At 41.4% G+C, this 22982-nt stretch overlaps 1 protein-coding gene across 2 annotated transcripts in view; it reads left to right on the plus strand.

The window, feature by feature from the left end:
• The first annotated feature begins 10796 nt into the window (after window positions 1-10796).
• GOLM1 (golgi membrane protein 1) overlaps window positions 10797-22982 on the plus strand; it is a 32060-nt gene continuing 19874 nt past the window's right edge. For both annotated transcript variants that reach the window (XM_062512842.1, XM_062512843.1), the window contains exons 1-3: window positions 10797-10893; window positions 17898-18071; window positions 20553-20732. In XM_062512842.1, coding sequence (XP_062368826.1) covers window positions 17943-18071; window positions 20553-20732 — 309 coding nt within the window. In that variant the 5' untranslated portion in view covers window positions 10797-10893; window positions 17898-17942. The remainder of the gene's footprint in view (window positions 10894-17897; window positions 18072-20552; window positions 20733-22982) is intronic.

Below are 22982 nucleotides of genomic sequence, written 5' to 3' on the forward strand. Positions count from 1 at the left end.
AGCAGGAGCAAGGGATTATCTATAGTAACATCCACATCTTTCCAGCTATCAGAAAAAAAACAAAGCAATCCAGACAGAACATTATTTAATATAGATGCTTTGATGGGATATTGTCATATTGGATGCATACTTGCCCAACAGCTCTGCTGACTGCCTCTAAAGTATCAAGAGAGGAGGTATATAAAAGAGATCCAGAAAAGGAGGACCAAAAAGACCTTGGAGACAGTCAATTTGCAACAATTTATCCATATATGTAGAAACCCAAACCGTTGTTTTTACATATTTTAAAAGCAAAGGATCCAAAATCACATCTCATGGTTCTGACACCAAGTTTTTTGGAGGCCTGAGATAACTGGAAAACAAAGTAGCACTAACATCCTTTGTGCAGAGAGGGCAGTGACATTATGAACTCTCCAAACGTTATCATCATCTTTCCTATCAATATTTCAATTCTTGAATCAGAGAGTTCTACAAACAAAATAACAGTAACTTTGTGGTGGTGGTGGCATAGATTGGAGTGCTGGCATAGATTGGAATGCTGGCTTTTGGGTTGAGTTGGGGTTTTCTTGTTTGTTTTGGTTTTTGTTTGTTGGTTTTTGTGGGGGGTTTTTTTGCTTTGGTTTCCTTGTATGTTTTTGTTCACAGCTGGTGGTGATAACCATTGCAGATGCAAACTTTGACACTTCATCCAGAAACAAAGGGCCAAAGAAGTTTCCAAAAGGCCTGATGCACTCTCCCTTACACATACACTCATCTGTGGAAAGCCTTGTTTCCAAAATGTTATGAGTTTTTTTAATGTCTAGGGAGATTGTGACCACAGATGTATCATGCAGTCCCTGTAGCTGTGTGAATCAGCATCAGCAGAAATGTAACGAAACTACCACTTTTGATTAGGAGGTCAGTCTTTATTTTTCTATGAGAAAGGGTAAATTTTTATATTTGTCTAGAACAGTCTACAGCCCAGTGTCCCACTGCTACTTTGGTGAATAGCTGGTATTAGCATAGAGTCTTGTTTGAAAACCCTGAAAAGGTTTTTTCACTGTACATTATTCACTTCCACAATCTTTATGCAGAAGCTGTCACGCAGTTTAATAAACACTGGAGTCTTCTTGACATTAAACTGAGGATAAAATTTGATAATTCAATAACCAGGTGTCTGAAAACTACCATCAATCATTGTGCTGAATTTTGCAATTATCTTAATTTTCTCTTACCTGTTTGTCAGAAGGAATATGAAGGATGTGTTCTGCTAACAGTAGCAAAGTAACCATTAAGGATATAACTCAATGGTGAGTCTTGATGTAGAAAATTTTGAGTGGTTGCTCAAAATTTTGTTAGTATTTTTATAGATCACCTTGTTGAACTCATATGTTTAAACATGTACATGAGTGTTCTCTCTTTCAAGAAATCCAATATAATTGAGAAAAATCTGACAGACATCTATACTACGTGTTTGCTACCATCTGGTGGCTATCTCCACACACTGTATATTTATTTGCTAATGATTTTTGTCTCTTCAAGTAACAATGCTGCAAAATTTATTTTTAATGGGCCTGTTGTACAGTAATACTTGCAGGTTTGTGGAAGCAAAACTGTCACACAGGCTGTGTCTAATCTGAAACTTCAGGATTGCTGTGGTACCTGCATTTTTGGGATGCAAAAGGTGCAAATGCTGTTGATGTGATGTATTTCAAAGGTAATGCATTCTTATTCCTGCTGCTATGTTCGAAGTGTAGAAACACCATTTGTTCAATATCAGTGGCATCCTGTACACACCATCTTGGAACTGCTGACAAAAGGAGATTTGACACAGGTAGCCAGGGAGTTAATGCTGGCAGCAGTCTCAGCCCAAGAGCCGACAATTAGCTAGCAGCCCTAGTGGAAATACTTTGCTTTGTCTTGATGCTAAATCACATGTAAGGTGGTAATTTTGTACAAGCTCGCTGTTGGGACCCATAAGGAGACAAATCTATTTCACATACAGACACTTGTGTCTCCCAGGCGTCAGTCCCAGAAAACACAGAATTACTTTCATGTAAACAAATACCACTGTATGAAACTTACACTTTGAGCCTCTGTAAATTCAACAGAATATACTTCTTCTTTTGTCTTACTATTACTAAATTTATAGGTAGACTGCCTTGCTGGATACTTCTCAGTTTTCCATTTGCATTTCCCAAGTACTTATAGCAATTCCCACATAACCTTTATAACTATTTTCCTTTTTGCCCTCTACCTGCATATGTAGCACATGTATTGTGTACAAGGTCGTGCAGAACTCATGTAAAGAGGTATAAATCAGCCTGTACTTTATAGACACCCATGGTGGTGCATTCCCTCTTCTCCTCCCCTTCCAGCTGTACTGCAAACTAAGAAATGCTCGTTAGGTCTAGCCTTCGAAAAAGCACCTTGCCTCAGCTCTTCCTGAGCTTATCAGAAACACGATCTGCTCCCAGGAACTGTTGTCTAAGGAGCTCCTGTTTTCCTTATGAACAGACCTGGAAAGTATTTTTCTTGCCTTAATGGCACAACATTCCTCTTTTCACACTTTCAAAGAAAGAGCCAATTAAACTGTGCCCAGGATGAAACATTATTACTAAAGCCCATTGTCTTGAGACCCTATAAACTGTGGTCCAAATCAGACCCTCTGAGCTCTCCTGGACCTCAGTGGGCTGTGACCAGCCGTCTTCCTCTGAGAGGGACACCTCTCCAAGCCAGTGAACTCTCAAGTTTTCTATACTTGGAGGATTGCTAAACAGCAATGAGACTTGGGTTGATGCCCACATTCCTCGAGGCCTGAACCTTCGCCTGTCAAGAAATGCAAAAGCATCCAGTTTTTCACTGACCTCCAAGGGGAATTTTTCACAGGTACCTTGCTTGCACTGACTCTTTGTGTCTGTATTACATGCATGTGCACATATGCTATAGCAAATCTGAGACAAATGCTGCTTTCTTAAGATATTTATGTACCTTGTAAGTTAGGCCTGTAAGTAAGCTTACGACTTAACCTTGCTTAAATGCTTGCTAAGTTGCTAAGAATAACTTTGAAGTTATAAATTAGGTTAAATGCTGGCAAGAGCTATTCCTCTGTTAAATTGTTAAGGTTATGTTATAAATTAAGTTTAAGGTATCATTTCAATTAAATGTGCCTTTGTTAAATTACTGGGTTTAAAGTATAAGTTAAGTTAAAGTACTGTTAAGTTTGAGCACTGTTAAGGTTTTAGGCCATGTTCCTTTCCACCCTTGTCTTCACTGTCCTCTGTCACACAGATTTAAACACACCCACAGCCACACCCACCCCCTGCCCACATACACCCCCCTAGATAGTTCTCTGTTATTTGATTTTCAATTTTGTATGGTTTTGTTGTTGCGTGTTTTTCCTTGCTGTGCCTTAACTGTCTTGTAAGTAGCAGAGAGAATCTTGCCAATGAACTTTGTTGTGATGTCATTTAATATTAAATCTGGCTTTTGCTGATACCCTCACCAACGATTTTTAAGTGATCTCAAACACTCGTTTTTAACAACACTGGAGCCCTGTACCATGGTGTACCTCTGGAGCTAGAATACTCTGGCTCAGGTAATTTCACATACAGTCTATCATTACATTACCATATCCTCTTATGTAATGTGAACTCTGGCACTAAGAAGTGAAAAAATTATCCTTATATGTTTTATCTTCCTATAAGCTAAGTGGGGCAAGTTGGCCAAAACTGCATTCAGTTACCATATCAGTTAACAGTGCCCTTCGCTGCAAAATTGCAGTTTTGTATCACTGACAGTTCTAGAAAATACCACTGTTTGGGTAGGCATTCAAGACCCAAGGAGAATTTTTTTCAACATTTTAAACTCTGTTTTATGTATGGGTTTAGCCATGTGCTATCCCTCATAAGTTAAGCCTCTCAGTACCCTAATTAGGTGAAAACAGCATTATTGTTCTGACTCACTGAAGAACAGAGAAGACTGATTTGCTCTGTAATTGCACAGCAGAGATCAGGCTATATCCTTGACCTTAAGAAATCCAGTCCTAAGTTTTACGTTTTACATTTATGTACATTTAGCATTTACATTTTCCAGTAAAAACGGGTTTAGCCTGTAACCTGTGCATGACACTGTACACATATGCACAAGATTGTAGTAAATGTTTGCGAATCTGGCATCCTTCATTGCATATGCAACTGATATCACAGAAAGCTGTCCATCAGTCTAAAAACCAGAGAAAATAATGTGTTCCATTCCTCTTACTAACTTTCAGATATGGAAGCCAAAAGAGGCTTAAAATGAGAGTCTTAGTCTTTTATTTATAATTTTTAAGAGAAAATAATTACTTAATTCTGACTCTATAGGCATCCAAGGTGCACCATCAAGAGTGAATAAAGCCATTGCCTGCAGGTAATACTTTTCCCAAGAAAATGGCATCAACCAATATGGAAGGTTAACATCAATAAATAAACCTCCTAATGCAACATTTAGAGGCATCTCATGAATGAAAAACCTATTTCCCAGAATAGAACAAGCTAGATCAAATGCAAAAGAAACATGATTTAAAAGCAGTCAGTCAGTGAAGCTGACAGTCCATCTGGTAAAGATCCAGCTCTCCAAGTCAACATGTTCTTTTCTAAGGTGGCATTTTACTGCCCTTACAGTAGATGTTAATTTTGTCCCAGCAAGATCAGCCTGCCTAACTGTAATTCCTACAGATGGTCTGGATTTTCCATGAAGCTTTTTGTTTCTGTATCAGAGCACACTGGGCATTTTCTCTGAATGAGACAGTGCAATTAAACAAGAGAACTGACACTTTGAGACAACTTCCACAGATCTGAAGAAGCCAGAAAAATGCTGCCATTTGCAGAATTTAAGCCCAGGGGTAACATTCAGAATTGCTCAGAGGGAGCACAAAAAAATCTGTGAAAGGAAAAAAAAAACCACCCTTATTATTGTCTGTGCTTCAGTAATGCAAGAGTGCACTAAGGTTCCATTTGACAGTTCCTTTAAATATCCTTGTAGTTGTAAATTGTTCCCCGTTTCCTACTTATTTCTTGTTTGGGTTGTAAATGACTTCTTTTGATGTAACATGACAAAGTGATTACCTAAGTAAGATGTACCGATGTCTGCAAATGCACAGATCAGTTGGAATCCAGACAAAACTCTCAGAAGGCTTTCTTTTAAAATGGAAGTAGGAAGTACCACCTAATATTGTTCCATATACAAGCAAAAACTTACTCCAGCTTCCAATTTGCAATGAAATTATATCTCAAAACAAAGCACAGTACATAAATCAAGCTCTAAAAAGAGCATTAAAACTGTACTAGGCAAATGCTAGGCAAGCTGCTTGACACAGTGAATAGTGACATCAATTTTTGCAATACACATCAGAATGTTCTTACCTCATAAGTGCATATCAAAGCTTACCTATATTCATTAGTTTGTGAAAGAGTTTGGTTTTATTCAGTGTTCCAGTCTGCACTCATTTTACTTCAAGATTTTTTGGGTATAAATTTTCAAGGCCAAATGACATCACTGAGGTCTACATCCTGAAAAATGTAGGCCATAGTTTGACATCTAGTAGGTGGGTGGCCTGTAAGGTTTTTTTTTATGATAGGTCAGACCCTGAATATGCACAGAAGTCACCACACACTTACTAAAATTATGTATGCACATATGTGCAGAAGAAGAAAAATCACACATACTACTTTTTCTCTGCTGTTGAGAAAATTGTTGCAAATGTGATCTTTCAGATCCTGTAATATGCTCAGTACCTCTGAAGCATGTAACATGGATTTAAGATGTCCACACTTGAAAGCAGAAGACATGATCCATCTTTCAGCTGTTGTCTTCAGCATCTCAGCCCTCTTTGGTTTAGCTCTAACTTAGTGGAATTTGAAAAAAAACCCCAAAAAACCCAGAAAATCTCCACTGTTGTTCTTTCACAGTAATTCAAAGGTAGGATCCCCAAACACTACAGTGTATGATGTAGCATGGAAAAAACACGTCAACAGTAGACAAAGATGTCTGGCAATTTAAGTTAATGGCATATAGAAAAAAGAAAATGTATTAAACATTATGCTTCTGTTAGACTCAGGCTTCTTAGGATCTTCACAATAGTATAGTAAAGCAGTTTACCTTACTCTCACCAACACACAACTAATATGTTGCTGTATCTTTTACTAATGAACCTGGAAGAACTGGTTGAACACATGAAGGTTGGAGGCAGCTTTGGCTACAGTGACCATGAGATAGTGGAATTCAGGATCCCATGTAAAGGAAGGAAAGCAATAAGCAGGGCAAGAATCTGGGATTTGCTGAGAGCCAACTTTGGCCTCTTCAAAGACCTACTTATAAGAATCCCATGGGATAAGGCTCTAGAAGATAAGGAAGTCCAAGAGAGCTGGTCAATATTCAAACATCACTTCTTCCAGGCTCAAGACCAGTGTCAAGCCCTATGAGCAGGAAATCAGGCAAAGGAGACAGTAGAGATCCATGGATGAACAGAGAGTTTCCAGACAGAAATTTCTGGGATGTGAAAAAACAGCCAGGCCCTATGGGAGGACTATAGGAACATCATCAGAGTATGCAGGGAGCAGATGAGGAAAACCATGGCCCACTTGGAATTGAATCTGGTGAGGGCAACTGAAAGAGCTTTTACAAGTACATCAGCAGCAAAAAGAAGATTAGGGAAAATGAGAGGCCAGTGCTGAATCAGATGGGTGTCCTGGTGATGAAAACACAGAGAAGGCAGAATTACTGAATGTCTTTGTCTCACTCTTTACTGGTGAGGCCAGCCCTCAGGAGTCTCAGACCTCAGAGGCAAGAGAAGAAGGCTGGAGAAAGGAAAAGTTTGCCCTTGTCCTAAGAGGGCTGGGTTGGAGACCAGCTAGAGAGACTTAACACCCATAAATCCACGGACTCTGATGGGATGCACCCATGGGTGTCCCGGGATATGGCAGATGTTGCTAAGCCAGCCTCCGTTATCTGTGCAAAATCATGGAGAGCAGGAGAGGTGCCTGATGACTGGAGGAAAGTCAACATTACTGCAATTTCCAAAAAGGACAATAAGGAGGACCTGGGAAGATATGTCCTGTCAGCCTCATCTCCATACCTGAAGAGGGAATGGAACAGCTCATTCTGGAGGTCATGCCCGGGCATGTAGAGGACAATAAGGTCATTGGGAGTAGTCACCATGGATTCACCAAGGGGAACTCATGCTTGACCAATCTGATAAGCTTCAGTGACAGCACAGCAGCATGGGCCAGTGAGGGGAGAACAGTGGATGTTGTCTGCCTTGGCTTCAGCAAGGCTTTTGACACTGTCTCCCATAACATCTTCTCAGATAAGCTCAGGTAATGGGAGTTAGAGGAATGGACAGTGAGGTGGATCAAGGACTGGCTGAATGGCAGAGCTCAGGGTGTTGTGATCAGCAGAGCAGAATCCACCTGGAGACCACAGCCAGTGGCATTCTCTGGGATCAATCCTGGAACCAGTCTTGTTCAATTTGGGAAAGGAAAAAAATGTACCTTTATCAAGTAAGTACCTGCAGGTGATGGCACTCATGCTGGTTTAACACAGCCTGTTTTTTTGGTGGGGGCAGGGAAAACCACAGAGGTGGCTTCTGAGAGAAACTGTTCATGCTTCTACTACACACAGCAGAGCCAATCTCTGACTGCTCTAAAGATATACATGTTGCTGGCCCAGTTAGAGAAGTTGGTAATACCTCTGTGATGACATATTTAAGAAGAACAAGTGTGCCCTGTTCTTTTTACCAGAGGTGGCAAGGTAGCTATTGTGGCCAATTTCAATGCAGCCAGCACCGTTCAGTTATTTTTTGGTTCCCAAATGAAGAGTGGCGCTGAATGCTGCTGGTGCTGCAGTGGCTGGCACTGCTTGTGTGGTGGCAGTGGGGACCACGTGGGAAGTGGTGAAAACATTGTCGATCAATTCCCCAACACGGAATCCAGAGATCAAATTCTCAGCGCTGTAAAATCCTACAGAAATCCTACAGAAATATTTGAACTGGTGGAATTTGTTGACAAGAGTAGTTATGAGCAGCAGTTTTTTCCCCTTTATATGTTTAAGTCTGTTTTTACCCTTAAAGTGTTTTCTCCTAATCCTTATCTCAGCTCCTGAGCCCTTTATTTTTCCCCCCCTCCTCTGCTCAGTTATAGCATTGGAAATGGAGTGAATGGTTTCCCTGGGTGCCTAGTGCTTAGCCAGTGTAAACTGGGAGGGAGTGGCTGATCCACCTGAAGGTTCTGCTAACATTCCATGGCACAATCTTGATATGCTGGAGAGTTGGGCTGAGAGAAACTTAATGAGTTCAACAAGATCTGGTGCAGGTCATGCACCTGGGGAGGAATAGCCCCAAGTGCCAGCACAGGTCAGGGGTTGCTCCTACACAGCAGCTCTGTGGAGAAGGACCTGGGACTCTTGGTGGATCACAAGCTGTCCATGAGCTGGCAGTGCCCTTGTGGCCAGGAGGGCCTGGAATTTATCAGGAAGATTGTGGCCAGCAGGCCAAGATGTGTGATCCTATCCCCCTATACGTCCCTAGTGAGGCTACCTCTGGAGTGCTATTCTGGGCTCCTCAGTAAAAGGAGTTATTGAAGAGGATCCAGTGGGAGGCCACAAAGATGATCAGGGGTCTGGATCATTTCTCTGCTGAGGAAACACTATAGGAGCTGGGCCTGTTTAGTCTGGAGGAAACTGAGAGGGGATCTCATTAACACATAGAAATATATCAAAGGTGGGTGCAAGGGGATGGTGCCAGACTCTTCAGTGGTGCCCAGAGGCAGAATGAAGACCAATGGCCATAAACTAAAACAGGAAGTTCCACCTCAGCATAAGGAACAAATTCTTTTACATTAAGTGTGGCAGGAGACTGAAACAGGGATGTCATGGATTCTCCTTCTCTGGAGACATTCAGAACCCACCCAGATGAGTTCCTGTGTAACCTGTTCCAGTTCAACCCTGCCTTGTGCAGAGCTTGGGTTGAACTGGATCATCTCCAGAGCTCCCACAATTCTGTGGTTCTGTCAACTGCTTTGTGAATCATATTCTACCACAAAGGTGTCAGTAGTTTTTCAGGGAAAAAAAGAGGTACTTGATTTTCTAGTTAGATATGCTTTTCAGTGAAAGAGTAACAAGAATTAGATTTGTTTAACTTACCATTTAGGGAGAAAAAATAAAACAACATGTTATTAAATAAAAAATAGTTCAAGGTAATCTATTTTTTCCACAGAATTTTGAGAGTCGCCCTTTCTCTTTCAGATACAAATTATTCAGGAGATACATGTCCAGAAGACTTCTGCAAATCACTTTACTTCTAGTCTTTTCAGGCAAAGTAGTACATTGCTTCTAGCACTGGTCCTAAAAGATCATGCTAAGATCCTCAGTTTACCTGCAGTGTAACATATGTAGATGTGCCCTTGTGTTTTTGTCAGTTCTTTGTGAAAATACCTGTCTATTTGTATTTTAAAACAATTATACCTTTTTATTAATATTGCAGATCCCACTTGGAAATCAATTAACTCCCTACCTAGTGGGACGTGATCCAACTTGTAAGAATACATTTTTTTTATTTTGGTCTACACAAAGCTATTTTATGAGTTGTTTTAAAAAACAAATATATGATAACAAATATATGTTCTCTCCCATGAAAAAGTTAAGGTGCAGGTGTTACACTGATCACCTTTTAAACAGTCTTTAAAGATGGGAAGAAAGCCTCATATTTGGCATTATGTTCTGACATGTAAAAGGTGACTTTTGTTGAAGTTTGTGGTCTTTGTTCAGTTTGAAATTTACATATATATATGTAAAGAAATTATTTTGCTTTTTTCAGAGCCTACAATTGCTGCTTCACTAGTTTGTCTATTCTGCTTTCATTCAGTTTTTTAAACTACCACTTGCAAAAGCTAAAATGCAGAAACAACATGTAGGTTGGGCTGAGAAATTTGGGGTTGTTCAGCCTGGAAAAGAGCAGATTGTGTGGACATCATAGCAGTCTTCCAGTATTTGAAGGAGGCCTACAGGGAAGCAGGAGAGGGACCCTTCATTAGAAACTGTATTGATGTGACAAGGGGAGTGGCTTCAAATTGAAAGGGGGAAAATTTAGAAAGTAAATCCTTACAAATTATAACATTATGAAAGAAATTATTTACTGTGAGAGGATGAGGTACTGAAGAGATTGCCCGAAGAAGTTGTGGATGCCCCACCCCTGTCAGTGTTCCAGGCCGTTTTGGACATGACTTCGTGCAACCTGGTCTAGTGGAAGATGTCCCTGCCTGCGGCCTTTAGATCGCCTTTAAGGTTCCTTCCTTAAAAGAAAACAATTCTGTGATTCCATCTAGATAGTGTAAAGTGTCCAGCTGAGCTAATGACAACCATGGAATAAACAGGCTGACTAACTTTTCTTCTTTTAAAATGAAGGAAATACCAGCGTCATCCAACTGGCTGTCAAAAACAGCTATTGAAACAGGTTTCCTAAGTCTTCTGTCGTTCCGTCTCTGATTACGGACTCTCAGCTTCACCTACGTGCCGTTTTCCGGAAACTGAAGTGCCTGTGGTGAAGACAGGAAATCTGGAAGTGGGCAGAAGCGCTGGCGAAGGAAGGACTGCGCGGAGCCGCTGGGGCGGAGGCCGCCGTCCCGCCGCTGTAAACGGGCGGCTCTGCCCAGCCCAGAGCGCTTCTCGGCCGGAGGCGCCAGCGGGACGGGGAGGGGCTGGGTGGGAAGGGGCTGGGTGGGGAGGGACCGGGTTGGGCGGAGCGGGAGCTGCCCCGCGGCCCGCCCTGCCCGCCTGCTGCCGCCGCGCTCGCTGGCTGCGGGCGACGGGGCTCAGCGGGAGGCGACGCACCGGCCCTCGCCCTTCTGCTCGGCGGGGAGCAGCCGGAGGCGCGGCGAGGTGAGGCGAGGCCGCCGGGCGGGCCGCGTGGGTGGTGGGGTGCGAGAGTGGCCGGGCCGCGCCTATGCCAGCTGCGCCCCGCCGAGCTCGGCCGGGCTCGGCTCGGCTCGGCCGGCGGCGGCGGCGGTGGGGGACGAGCGGTGGCCCCGGCCGTGAGGGCGGTGAGAGGCGGCCCCGGCCGTGAGGGGCGGCCCCGCTTCTCGCTCGCCGCCGGCATGCTCGCAGAGGTACTGGGGCGGCTTGCCAGGGCTTAACTGGCGCGCCTGCCGCACGCTGGTAGCATTTTCGTGTTTCTTCAGCCAGCCTTCCCTCTTAAGGGTCTTGAGCCGGAAACATCTTTCAGCATTCGCAGCGAAGGTAGAATTAAGAAATAATGGTGTTAAAAATCAGTGCAGGTGTGAGATACCTCCCGGCTACCGTTCCCGGGAAGGGTCGGGCTAGGTTCCCTTCCTTCCGTGGCCTGTCGCAGCCCGGGTGGCGACCTGAGACCGTTCACCATCCTTCTCCTCCCGAGCCAGCCCTGCGGCAGCCTGCTCCCTGCTTTCCCTCCCCATGGGCACAGCTGCGGAGCCCTCACCTCTGCTCAGGGCTTTTCAAAAGTTCGTGCCTACAGAGGCTTTCTCACCCCTGCTTGGAAAAGTGTTACCCCCACTCTTCAGAAATTTTGGTTAGGCTGTTGGGTACACAGTGGACACTGTTTATCGCCTGCACTCAGGAGATTAGCCTAATTTTACTTCATTTGATTCCCTTGTCAGCATGAAGACAGGAGGAGCTGATCGTGTTTTTAGAAAGTGTTTCTGTTGAATTTACTTTTTTGAATGGCCTCTCATCTTTCAACTTAACAGCACTTTGCTCTTGAAGAACTATTTATAATGTTGAATTTTTTTTTTTTCTCCTAGTGGGAGGTCTGCATGTTTTACAGTCAAACCATGTGTGTAGTTTTGTAGTGGTGGAGAAATGGTAGCAATTTACTGAGTTTCTCACCACGCATCTAAACTTACTGTTCTCTGTTTCATAATCGCCATTTAAGACAAGCAGGTATCCTATTAATTGTGATCTTTACAAGGTAGTTCATGTTATATGGGAAAAATACTAGCAACAAAATGTATTCATAAAAATGAATGAGCAGTCTGAATAACTCTTAAGAAAGTTCAGGTGTATAAGTTTGCTTGTTTAATTTTGTTTTCATATGCAGTATTTTCAGTGGTAATATTATTATCTAAAAGTATACCTAGGCAACATGTCCAGGTATTCTAGAACATTTTATCAAGTTATTTTTGGTTAGCCAACTTCTGTTGTTGGGATGGGTATCTACCTTAAACCTCTAGCTTCTGTTTTGCCACATACCTGTATGGGAATTCTTTCTAATGAGATAAAGGGCATTGAGGGTGCTTGGTTATTAGCTTCATGTAAAGTAGTCATTTGAAAGAAGAGAGACTTCTTCAGTTGAAATATGATTAGTGAATAAGTGGTAACAGTGACCCTGTCCTTGGATAGATAGTGTATTTTTAGGGTTTTTGTAGTCTTCTGATCTATTACTTCTGTTTTAAAATGCATTAGAAAAGGAAGACCTGAGACCTGAATTGACTGTCTTGAATTGACTAAATGGTTGTTCCTGAGCAGGATGAGAGTGAAGTTGCTGAATGCTTTGTGGTGAAAATGCCCTTCCCTTCCTGTAAAAAGTGTAACTTGCTAATTTGGGTAAATAGTGACTCTGTGACATTCATCCAAAGTTTCAGGGTGTTTTTTCTTTTCTTTTTTAACTGCAGTTTGTAAATCCCTGTGAAAGGCATATAGAAAGTTTGTGGTTAGCAGGCTTGAGTTCAGTACACAAACTTTAAATCTCCATTGGAAAAATGTTTGTTTGACCTCTTTTGACTTGCAAATTTAAAAAGGAAAACCACCCTCAGACAGTGTTCACTGCAGAGGATGATAAGAAATGTGTATGCTCTGTTTTGTGACGGTGTGCAGTTCCTTGACCCTGTGTACAGTCTGTGCAACTTTGAAAACATAAAGCTGGCTATAGCTGGTTCTCATCATGGGACTGTGAATAGTGGTACTTGTAAGTAGGATCCTGCTGTGAGTAAGAACCAACTGGATTTATCTTTCAAAGATAATCACTACTGTGCATTAACCATTTAAAAGTGAAAATTTAAAGGATTTGACTAATTTTTTCTCTGCACTCCATTTTCACCCTGGCAAAAACTGGTCACCTTTTCTTTTTGGAAGAATGGGCACACAAATGTTTGCTGTCCGATTCACTTTTTAAAGAATCGCTTATTTTTCCAATTTAATGTAATTGTTTTTTATAAAATAAAACTCAGGTTCTTGTACCTTTTAGTCTGATTTATATCTGGGTATAACTAACTAACTAACTTATCAATGGAAGAAGTTTTGAGAAACTTGCTTGGTTAGTCCAGTATGCTTTAATTCAGGCAGTCAGACATAGAATTTCATGACAATATCTGAAAAAACCCAGTGATTTCTTCCAGAAGCTCACTGGGAGGCTGGATAAGAATCTGCAATAGGTGGGGATAGCACCACTGTAGGTCTGAGGGGCTCCTTTGATGGGAGGAGGTTTCCCCAGTCTGGTTGGGGTGGGATTGTGTGACCTCTGTGCTGTGCATTAGCCCTTAGGTCTTTGTTGGGGTTTTTTGTTTTTGTTTTTTTAATCTGTCATGTTTGGTTGTGGCTCTACTTTTTACAGGGGTTTTAGTAAGGCTTTGCCCTTACTCAGAGTTGCAGGTGCTCAGACCTCCAAGAAGCTGTGCCTTCACTTTCCAGTGGCTGCTTCAGCCATGGTTGATCCTAAGATGCTCCTCTGACTTATACTGGCTTTGTACCCTGCGGTGGGTGGGTGATAGAGGAGGTGGTTGGTAGGCAGGGAACATTTTTGCTCTTCTGCTGTGTGTCTACGAAATTTTTCTTTTCTGGTTTCTGCTCGGCAGGTCTTATGGATGTACACAGAGCTGAGCCCTGTGAGCAGAGAGACTTGGCTTTCCTTCTGGGAGTCTGAAATGCACCATTTTGTTTTGTCTTTACCCCTAGTGTGTTGGTCTTGAGGCTTGGTTGGCAATGTTGTTGCTTATCTGTAGTGGAAGATTGCTGGATGCTAGATAGTGTGCCTCAGCTGAGTACAGTTGCTCACCGTGCAAAGTAAAAGTATGCTGTATGTTAGTTTGCTTGAATATGTCAGAGTCTAAAACATCTCCCTCTCCAAAGGAGAAGCAACACTTGGTTGACAAAACAGAAGAATGAAATCTGCTGTTCAGAAGTCAGGAATTTTACAAATATGTTTATTTTAACATCTGCCATGGACATTGTTGAATTTCATCTTCAGTAAAATTACTTTCTTATCCATAAAATCAGAAACTTATTTTAAATTCAACTCAAATAACTGTGCCAGACCAGATGTTTCCTGGAAAACAGCATGTGCAAACAGATTTTCATGTAAATGTGCTTATTGAGCTGATTTGCTTATCTCTCCTCCAAAACGTATGTGTGTTTATCCACGGCAGAAAGTTAAACAGTTTTTATTTTTTAAACTGATGAGAGAGGGAATATCAATATTGCAACTGAGGTAAAGTTTTGGGTCTGCAGTATGCAAATGGAAGATCCTTCTGTGTCTTTCATGCCTTTCGTCTTCCTTTTGCTTTTGCTCTTATTCAGTAGAAAAATATATTCCTAATTAATTAAATTATTTAAAGGCAAACAACACTAGCTTTTCTAGAAAGAGCAATGTGTCAAAGTAAAATACACTTTAGTGCTTATTTGCCTGTTCATTTTTAACAGCTGAAAATATCAGGAAAGGTGCTGGTGCTGCCAGATTTGTCTACTGTCTTGGTGCATTCACATTTTTTAACATGGTTTTGTGCCTGTGCTTGAAGCTGAATGATGAGCTAATAATTCTTTCTTCAAACAGTATAGTTGCTTTACCTCTGAACATTTTTGAGTTAAAACAGCTAGTCCCATATATTTATCTAGTAGATAAATTGCAGCGCAAGCTGTTACTTCTGATAATGTGAATAGTTTTCTCTGTTTATGACAGCTGTGAGGAAAATACTGGTTGTTTTATTGAAGTCATGCTTGGAATGAATCACTGCATCTTGCTGTGCTATGTTTGTAGTTTTCCCATGTGTCAGGTGTACCTACTAATACTCTTACAGCTAAGGACAGAGTACAGATGACTTCATGATGGGTTCTGACAGACCTTTTTTGAAATACAGTATTTTATTATGGTACACAAAAGTAAATAAATTCTCTTGTTCTTTGCTGAGATGGCAGTGCTAATCGTGTCCTTTGTGCTCTCATTTTTGCTGCTCTGGAGATTTGGGCTTCTTTTTTTTCAGGGATCATCTGTAAGACATGGTGGCACTGTACTTCTCATGTGCTCCTTCTAGGATGACACAGCAGCAAAATAAGTCTGTGCAAGATGTATGTGTTTCTGCAATTCATAGCTTTCTACTGAAAATTTGTGCATGTCTGTTTTAATCTTCTGCATCTTAATTTTTTGCTTTACTAGGAAAAAAAAAAGGTATGGTTCCTTTCCATGCCTTTGGTTCTTAGTGTTGACCCTGTCTGTACGTGGCCCTGTGGATGTCCCCTGGAGCTGTGCTGCATGTGTCCCTTAGCTGAGGTTTCCTTTAGGCAGGAAACTCAAGTCTCAGGTGTTAGACATTTTGTATACTGTTTTGGATTGTTTTGTGGTGTGTTTTTACAAAGAGGCAACATTTTCAGGAAGCTGTGTTTTACTCTTATATCCTCTGTATGTTCCACCGTCAAATACAAATTAAGAAACTTTTCAGGTAAACACAGATTTGAAACCTTTGTGAATCTGGCAGTATTGTGCACTGCCTGCAGAGAAAATAGGAAAAGATATAATTTATCTTGACTGTAAAGAGGGAATTTTGCAGAGGATGCATGTGGACGCTGAGCTATAGGTGAGCTGTTGAAGGACTTAAGTACTGGATGTACTGTAAAATCATAATTTCTGGTACCTGTGAAGTGCTGGCATCATGTTCTTTTCCTGTGTTTACAGAGTATGTTCACGTGCAAATCCTTTGAGAGTTGCTATCATTTATTAACTTTTAAAACATTGCTACCTGTGCATTGCAACAGTAGGGAAGAGATTGCTTTACTTAAGAGCATGTACCTTGAGAACTTGTACAATATATTACTAGTAAATGTACCCATTTTAGATTCAACTAGTGTCTTAACTAGTTAACTAGTGTGATGCATATGTATTTGCTGTCGGCCTGGTCTTCCATGCTTATTTTTGCTGTCTTTTGTCTGCAGGAGTGCAGAAAGAAAAAAACTAATCTTATTTTACAAGGGAGCAATCTTCTATAAACTGCAGCCAGGATTCCCAGTGGAGTTTGAGGATTCATAAAGCTAGGTGCCATTGGGCTTATTAAGACCAGATTTTACCACATCATAAAATCGATGTAGCCTATTTCAAAGAGAATTGCAAATACCCTTTGCCCCTGCCTATCTTTTAAGATGGCCTATTTCACAGAAATAACACGTCTCAATAACAACCAGTGGTATCCCTGGTACTGCTAATTCATTATTTGTGCTCTGTATGAGCAAACAAAGCAGCTGAGGATGAAAATGGAGAACACTTAATGCAATGTAGCATTGAAATCAATGGAGTGTCTGCTCATATTTATATTAATTAATATTTTTAGATTATCCTTTAAATAATTTGGTTCAATCTGATGTATGTATTTATTTACAAGCTTGGGAACAAGAAGTTAGAATAGTAGTGTTGGATGGAGTAAGTTGAAACTGTCTAATTTTAGAAAGATGCTGGGGGGTTGGTTTTTCTTTTCCTCTCTGCCTGTGGAATTTTTCCCCATTGATGTGTTAAGGGGCGCACTGATGGCTGGGTCCTTGAGACCCTGAGGTGGGGGAAGGGAGAGCCTCTTTGCTCTTTTGGAAGTTTTCTCGCGGTGGGGGTGGGGTAAGGAGTTAGAAGATCGAGGTACGTAAAGGAGGCTGGGAGGCAGTTGTTGGCTCGCTCGCTCTTGAGTGGGAGGAGGACGGCCACTGCGGACACCCGTCCCCTCCATCCCAATGCCGGGAGCTGCCTCTTCTGTTGTTGGACTCTGCACCGCTGCCCTGCTTGGACGCCTTCTCGCTTCAGCTTGCCGTCTGCAAGCATCGTGTTGGAGCACCGGGACTGACACCGTGAGCAAAGTCTCTCCTCTCCTCCATCCCTTCCCCACCTGGGACACCGCCACCACCCCCATCCTTCCTGCAGCTGTGCGGGACCTGCCCCTGCGCACCAGCGGTACCTGCAGCACAGGGAGAGGGTGCCGGCAGCCAAAAAGGACTGGGACTGAGCTACTGCTCTGTTTGGTGTTAATTTCATAGCTGTTGTTGCTTTGTTTGTCTTGTTAGATACACTAAAAGACACATTACACTAGTAAAGCGCTTTTATTCATATCCCCATATAAAGATATCCCCATGTAAAGATAGAAGGGGCCTGAGAGCCCCTTAATTTCAAAATTATACTAATTCAGAGGAAGGGATTTTCTAGCTGTTTTTTGAGGGAAGGCCTTGCTCTTCCCTAGCACACACCTGTCTTTTTCAAACCAGGACAAAAGCCAAGCACAAATTACTCATCAAACAGCTAGACTAAAATAGTTTTCTGAGTAACTTAGGTAAAAAGCAAACTGTCATCTAGCCCAGTGTTGCCTACATAGATTTTCGGGTAGATGTATGATAAAAGGATGGCTGGTTCTGTTTGTTGCAGATTATCATTATATTGCTAGGTGTATTCAAGACATCTCCCTCAAGAGTATGTGAAGCTCTGTGTACAAGGTGTGATGACCTTTCTTTGCCTTTCAGATGCAAGTATCTAGACAGAACTAGTGCATTTACCTTGCTGGGTGTAAGCCTGTCATCTAACAGCTGTTGCATTACTGCAAAGAAAGTTTTATTGTGCTTATAAAATAGTTGTGGTTGAGGATACAGTGTAATGTGCCCTTTTTATATTGCAGGTTTACATACTTGCTGGGGTTCTTTGGATTTGCTCTTTCCTTGAAATGGTAGGACTAGGAAATAGCTGTCGCGGGATGAAGTCTCCACCACTCCTCATGGCTGCACTTGTGGCGTGCATAATTGTTTTGGGTTTCAATTACTGGATTGCAAGTTCTCGCAGCATGGATCTGCAGGTAACATTCCTTTTGCTCTGCGTGTCACTTTGTACTTGTGCAGCTAATAAATATAGTTCACAAGAAGGATGGTTCTCCTTCATGTGGCAAGTCAGGAACTTCAGCTTGTAGGAGTTTTCACAGATTTTACAGTCATTGCTTATCAGTAGTGTGGGAATGGGAGGAATGCCCATGAGAGGAGCCCAGAAATTGAACACACCTGCATGTGCGATAACTTGTTACTTCTGCTCTCACAAGACATTCAGCTGTCTTGTGCTGTTTCACTTTAAAGATGTGACGAATGCCATCCTCTGATTTTTATCCCCTCCCAAGCACCCCCAACTTCCTCACTATTGTGGCAGTACCAAAAGCAGAAAAGGCTTTGACTTTTGCAAGCCCTGCTCAGCATTAATAAAAATATCTTTATATTACCAGCCCTGTATTCACTACAAATCCAAAACAGAGCCCCATACCAGTCACTGTGAAGAAAACTAATTCAGTCCCACTCATTACTGGTACAGTCATATCCCTAGATGTGTCTTTGTACATGACCCGTAACATTGTATGCATACTTTCCAACTCAGTACAAGGAAATCTGGGTGGTTCAGAAACAAAAATCTGAATTTGTATTTCGTAGTGATCTTTCTGAAGAAGGCCATGCAAGTCACATGTGATAATTACCTTGTCTGATGATAACTATATTTTTCTGATAAGAACTGTATTTCTTCTGGCTGTTAACCTTGGGTTTTAGTCCTTTCTGGAGCATTTGTTCTGGTATAGGGTATATGAGTCAAGTTTCTGGTTTGTGACAATCTCTCAGGGACAGTTTTTCTTCTTTTTTTCTTTTTCCCCTTCTTTTTTTTCCCCCTTCTTTCTTTTTTTCCCCCTTCTTTCTTTTTTTCCCCCTTCTTTCTTTTTTCCCCCCTTCTTTCTTTTTTCCCCCCTTCTTTCTTTTTTCCCCCCTTCTTTCTTTTTTCCCCCCTTCTTTCTTTTTTCCCCCCTTCTTTCTTTTTTCCCCCCTTCTTTCTTTTTTCCCCCCTTCTTTCTTTTTTCCCCCCTTCTTTCTTTTTTCCCCCCTTCTTTCTTTTTTCCCCCCTTCTTTCTTTTTTCCCCCCTTCTTTCTTTTTTCCCCCCTTCTTTCTTTTTTCCCCCCTTCTTTCTTTTTTCCCCCCTTCTTTCTTTTTTCCCCCCTTCTTTCTTTTTTCCCCCCTTCTTTCTTTTTTCCCCCCTTCTTTCTTTTTTCCCCCCTTCTTTCTTTTTTCCCCCCTTCTTTCTTTTTTCCCCCTTCTTTCTTTTTTCCCCCCTTCTTTCTTTTTCCCCCCTTCTTTCTTTTTTCCCCCTTCTTTCTTTTTTCCCCCCTTCTTTCTTTTCCCCCCCTTCTTTCTTTTTCCCCCCTTCTTTCTTTTTTCCCCCCTTCTTTCTTTTTTCCCCCCTTCTTTCTTTTTTCCCCCCTTCTTTCTTTTTTCCCCCCTTCTTTCTTTTTTCCCCCCTTCTTTCTTTTTTCCCCCCTTCTTTCTTTTTTCCCCCCTTCTTTCTTTTTTCCCCCCTTCTTTCTTTTTTCCCCCCTTCTTTCTTTTTTCCCCCCTTCTTTCTTTTTTCCCCCCTTCTTTCTTTTTTCCCCCCTTCTTTCTTTTTTCCCCCCTTCTTTCTTTTTTCCCCCCTTCTTCATTTTTCCCTCTCTTCTCTGTAGATTCTGTTGGTATTCCCCCTCCCCCCCACATGTTTTTGCATTCTTAGTTGCTGCTGATGAACAGTTTTAACCCAAAATGTTTAGAAACTATGTTGTGCAAACCTCAATTGGTACTTACAACAAAAAGGGGGGGGGAGGAGGAAAGAATGTGAAAACATCAGGCTTGATTCCTTAGCTTATATCTGTTATGTTCAGGATGTGATGGTGTTGAATTTTCTTCTGACTAGCTGCTATTTGAGCCGTCAAGAAGAATGATGATTTTCTGTTAATGAATGTTTTTTTTTCTCATATATGTTGTTGTGTGATAGCCATATGTGAAATGTTTGTGTAAAAGTTGGGCAGTGTTGTCCTCCATCCACTCTTTTCTAGCTCTTCCAGGAAATCAGATTGATTTGAGAGCTGAGTTTCCACACTGAATTAGTTTGGGGTCAACACTGAGAAGTGTAGAGCTGTCAGAATTGTATGGACTAAATTAAAAAAAACTGTTTGACCTTGTACTTTAGAAAGATTGTAGACTCTAATATTTTCTACGTTTATGTTTTGGGGTTTTTTTAAGCTCAAGTACTGAGCTTTTTATTTTCTTATCTTTTACTGAAATTTTGACTGTCTACAGAACACCCACTGCTGATAATTTGTGTAAAACTAGGGAGGTATGTGTCTGTGTGTGTGACTAATATCCCTGGCTGAGACAGGACTTTCATGGTATCAGCATTGTTAGGGGTTTGAATTTTTTTATTCCTTGAATATATTGGACAAGATCCTGGCAAAGGGGAATTATTTCTGTTGGCTTTGGCTAATCTGCTCTTCCTCAGGGTCGAGTCATGGAACTGGAAGGCAAAGTCCGCAGGGCGGCAGCGGAGAGGGGTGCTGTGGAGCAAAAAAAGAATGAATTCCAAGGGGAGCTAGAGAAGCAGCGACAGCAGATCGACAGAATCCAGTCCTTGCACAGCTTTCAGATGGAAAATGCCAACAGAGTACATCAGGAAGAGAAGGTAGGGCTTTTCCTAGCCGCAGTTTTCTGTGAGACTGTAGTTTACCAAGACACAGTCTGCAACAGAAAGTGATGCTGGTGTGTTACAGCTTACAATCAATGTCAGTGTGGCAAAACATTTTATGATTTTGTGATATGGAGAAAATGGACCTTGAATGGATGTTTTAGCATTTGTTGTGTAACTTTGAAATACTAGAAGGTGCAAGTAGCAGCAGTTCTGAATAAAACTCTTATCCTCTCTATAAATCGCTACTGTGCCTGGATTGTGCCTTTGCTTTCTTTCCTGTATTCTGATGTTTTAAAAAATTAAGAAAAAGAGGGAGACGCACTAAAAGGTATCTTCCCAAATATATTTGTAAGCATAAATGCTTGATGTTTATTCCTAAATGCATTACAAATTTTGTGGCATCTCAGCTTTCTGCCTCCAAAAACTCAATAGTATTGGGAAGATATAAGAAAGTAAGACTTTCATGGCAGTGCTTCTGACAGTTCAGTTTTGTCAGAGGGATGTCATTCTTTTGTGAAGAATGTGAACAAAACTACTTAATAGCAGTGTATATGACTCCCGCTGTGTAGTATCTTGCAGACTAGTTTACTGTGTATTTTCCTTGTGTTGCTTATACTACTTTCATTGTAGTTGTTAATCAGTAATATCCCTTTTTTCCTTGTTGGCAGAAGTATTTAGTTGAGAGTATTCAATTGCTTCTCCTGTAGAGTCTCTTGACTGAAGTTTGTAAGATCAGCTTTCCAGTACTATTACATTCAGCAGGCTGAATGAACAGACATCTTGTAATGGTAATAGGCACTCTTTGGGTAGCAGGTTCACTGTGAGGGAATGGTTTGCTCCTCAAAATGTGCTGCCTGAGCAAAACCTCACCAGATTATTTTTAAATAACTAAGAGGAACAAAAAATGAGTAAAAATGGAAGGTAGAATATGTACATCAATGGCATATATCATTAATTTATTTTGAGATAATCTTTGCCCCAAGTCTTCAAGAAAATAATAAACCAATTCTTTTTACCTCTTTTGAGATAAGCTTGTTTCCTTAATAATTTCTCTCTTCTATGTCCAGTCTTTGCATATACTTTAAAAGAGATGAGGTATGGTTTGTCTATTTGTTTTTGCAGTGTATGCATTTTTAAAAAAAATATCTCAGACATCTAGGATTCAAGTGAGTAATCAGTCTTGTCACTTCTGCCTCCCATTATTTGCTATTGCTACTGAATGCTGTGGCATTTTCTTGCATTCTGCTTCAGTCCTACAAGGGAGTGAAAACACACGAGTGAAAAAAAAATTTCAAAGGTAAGAAAAAGGCAAGTGTAATGGAGTATTATGCTCCTTTTCCCTAAGTAGATATTGCCAAGAGTTACTAAAAGGCACTGAAACTGCAAGGGCTGGCCAGAGAGTTTACAGCGCAGACTAGCTAGATGGGCAGGTGTTGAGAGGTGGTGACAAAACCTCATCCAGTGGTTTTGAGGAAGTTTAGTGAATGAAATGTTGTTTCTGCCAAGCACAATGTTGCCCCCTTTTTGCTTCAAATTTCTGGCATTGGACAAATGATAGGGGGCACCAGACAATCCACTTTTATTGTGCTGTTTCTGAGTCTAGAGGACATATAGGAACTGTTTATAAAATGTGGCATCTCTTCCAGAAGTAGTGAAAAGTATTTTACAGAACTAGAACTGCTGTTGGGGTGGAATGTGGGTGTCTGGAGAAGAGTCAAAGTGGCTTCTAGAAAAGAAAGTCTTTCTTCTTAAGTGCCTTGGAGTCTTCTTCTGGAGAAGTCAGTGATATAGATGAGGGAGAGAGGTGAAGACATTCACACCTGGAGTTGCAACGGCTTGTAGAGATATTATGTAGCCATATGGTAAGACAGTGATATTGCAAGGGTGAATGACAAGGGAAAAGTTACAAAGCAGCTTAGGAATACACTGGGTTAATTTTTGTCCTGTGGGGAGATCACCAGTGGAGTTTTGGAGTACTGTGAAAGGCGCAGAAAGGGGAGCAAAAGTCACCAAAGCTGTGCAGTAGATTTTCTATGGGAATCTCAAATGTGGTTTACAGGCTGGACAAGTCAGCAGAGGAGAGCCATCACAATCATCTTCAGGATTCCAAATGGTACAGAAAATGTTTGTGGCTGGGAGAGACAAAGCAGGGCTGTCCTGCATTCATTGATGTGCTTCAAATGCCATCATCAGGTTGTAGTTTAGATGGAGCAGAGGGTAGTGCTCTTCATGTGGTAGGTGGTG

Source organism: Cinclus cinclus, chromosome Z (assembly GCF_963662255.1).
Source record: "Cinclus cinclus chromosome Z, bCinCin1.1, whole genome shotgun sequence".
Taxonomy (NCBI): Eukaryota; Metazoa; Chordata; class Aves; order Passeriformes; family Cinclidae; genus Cinclus; species Cinclus cinclus.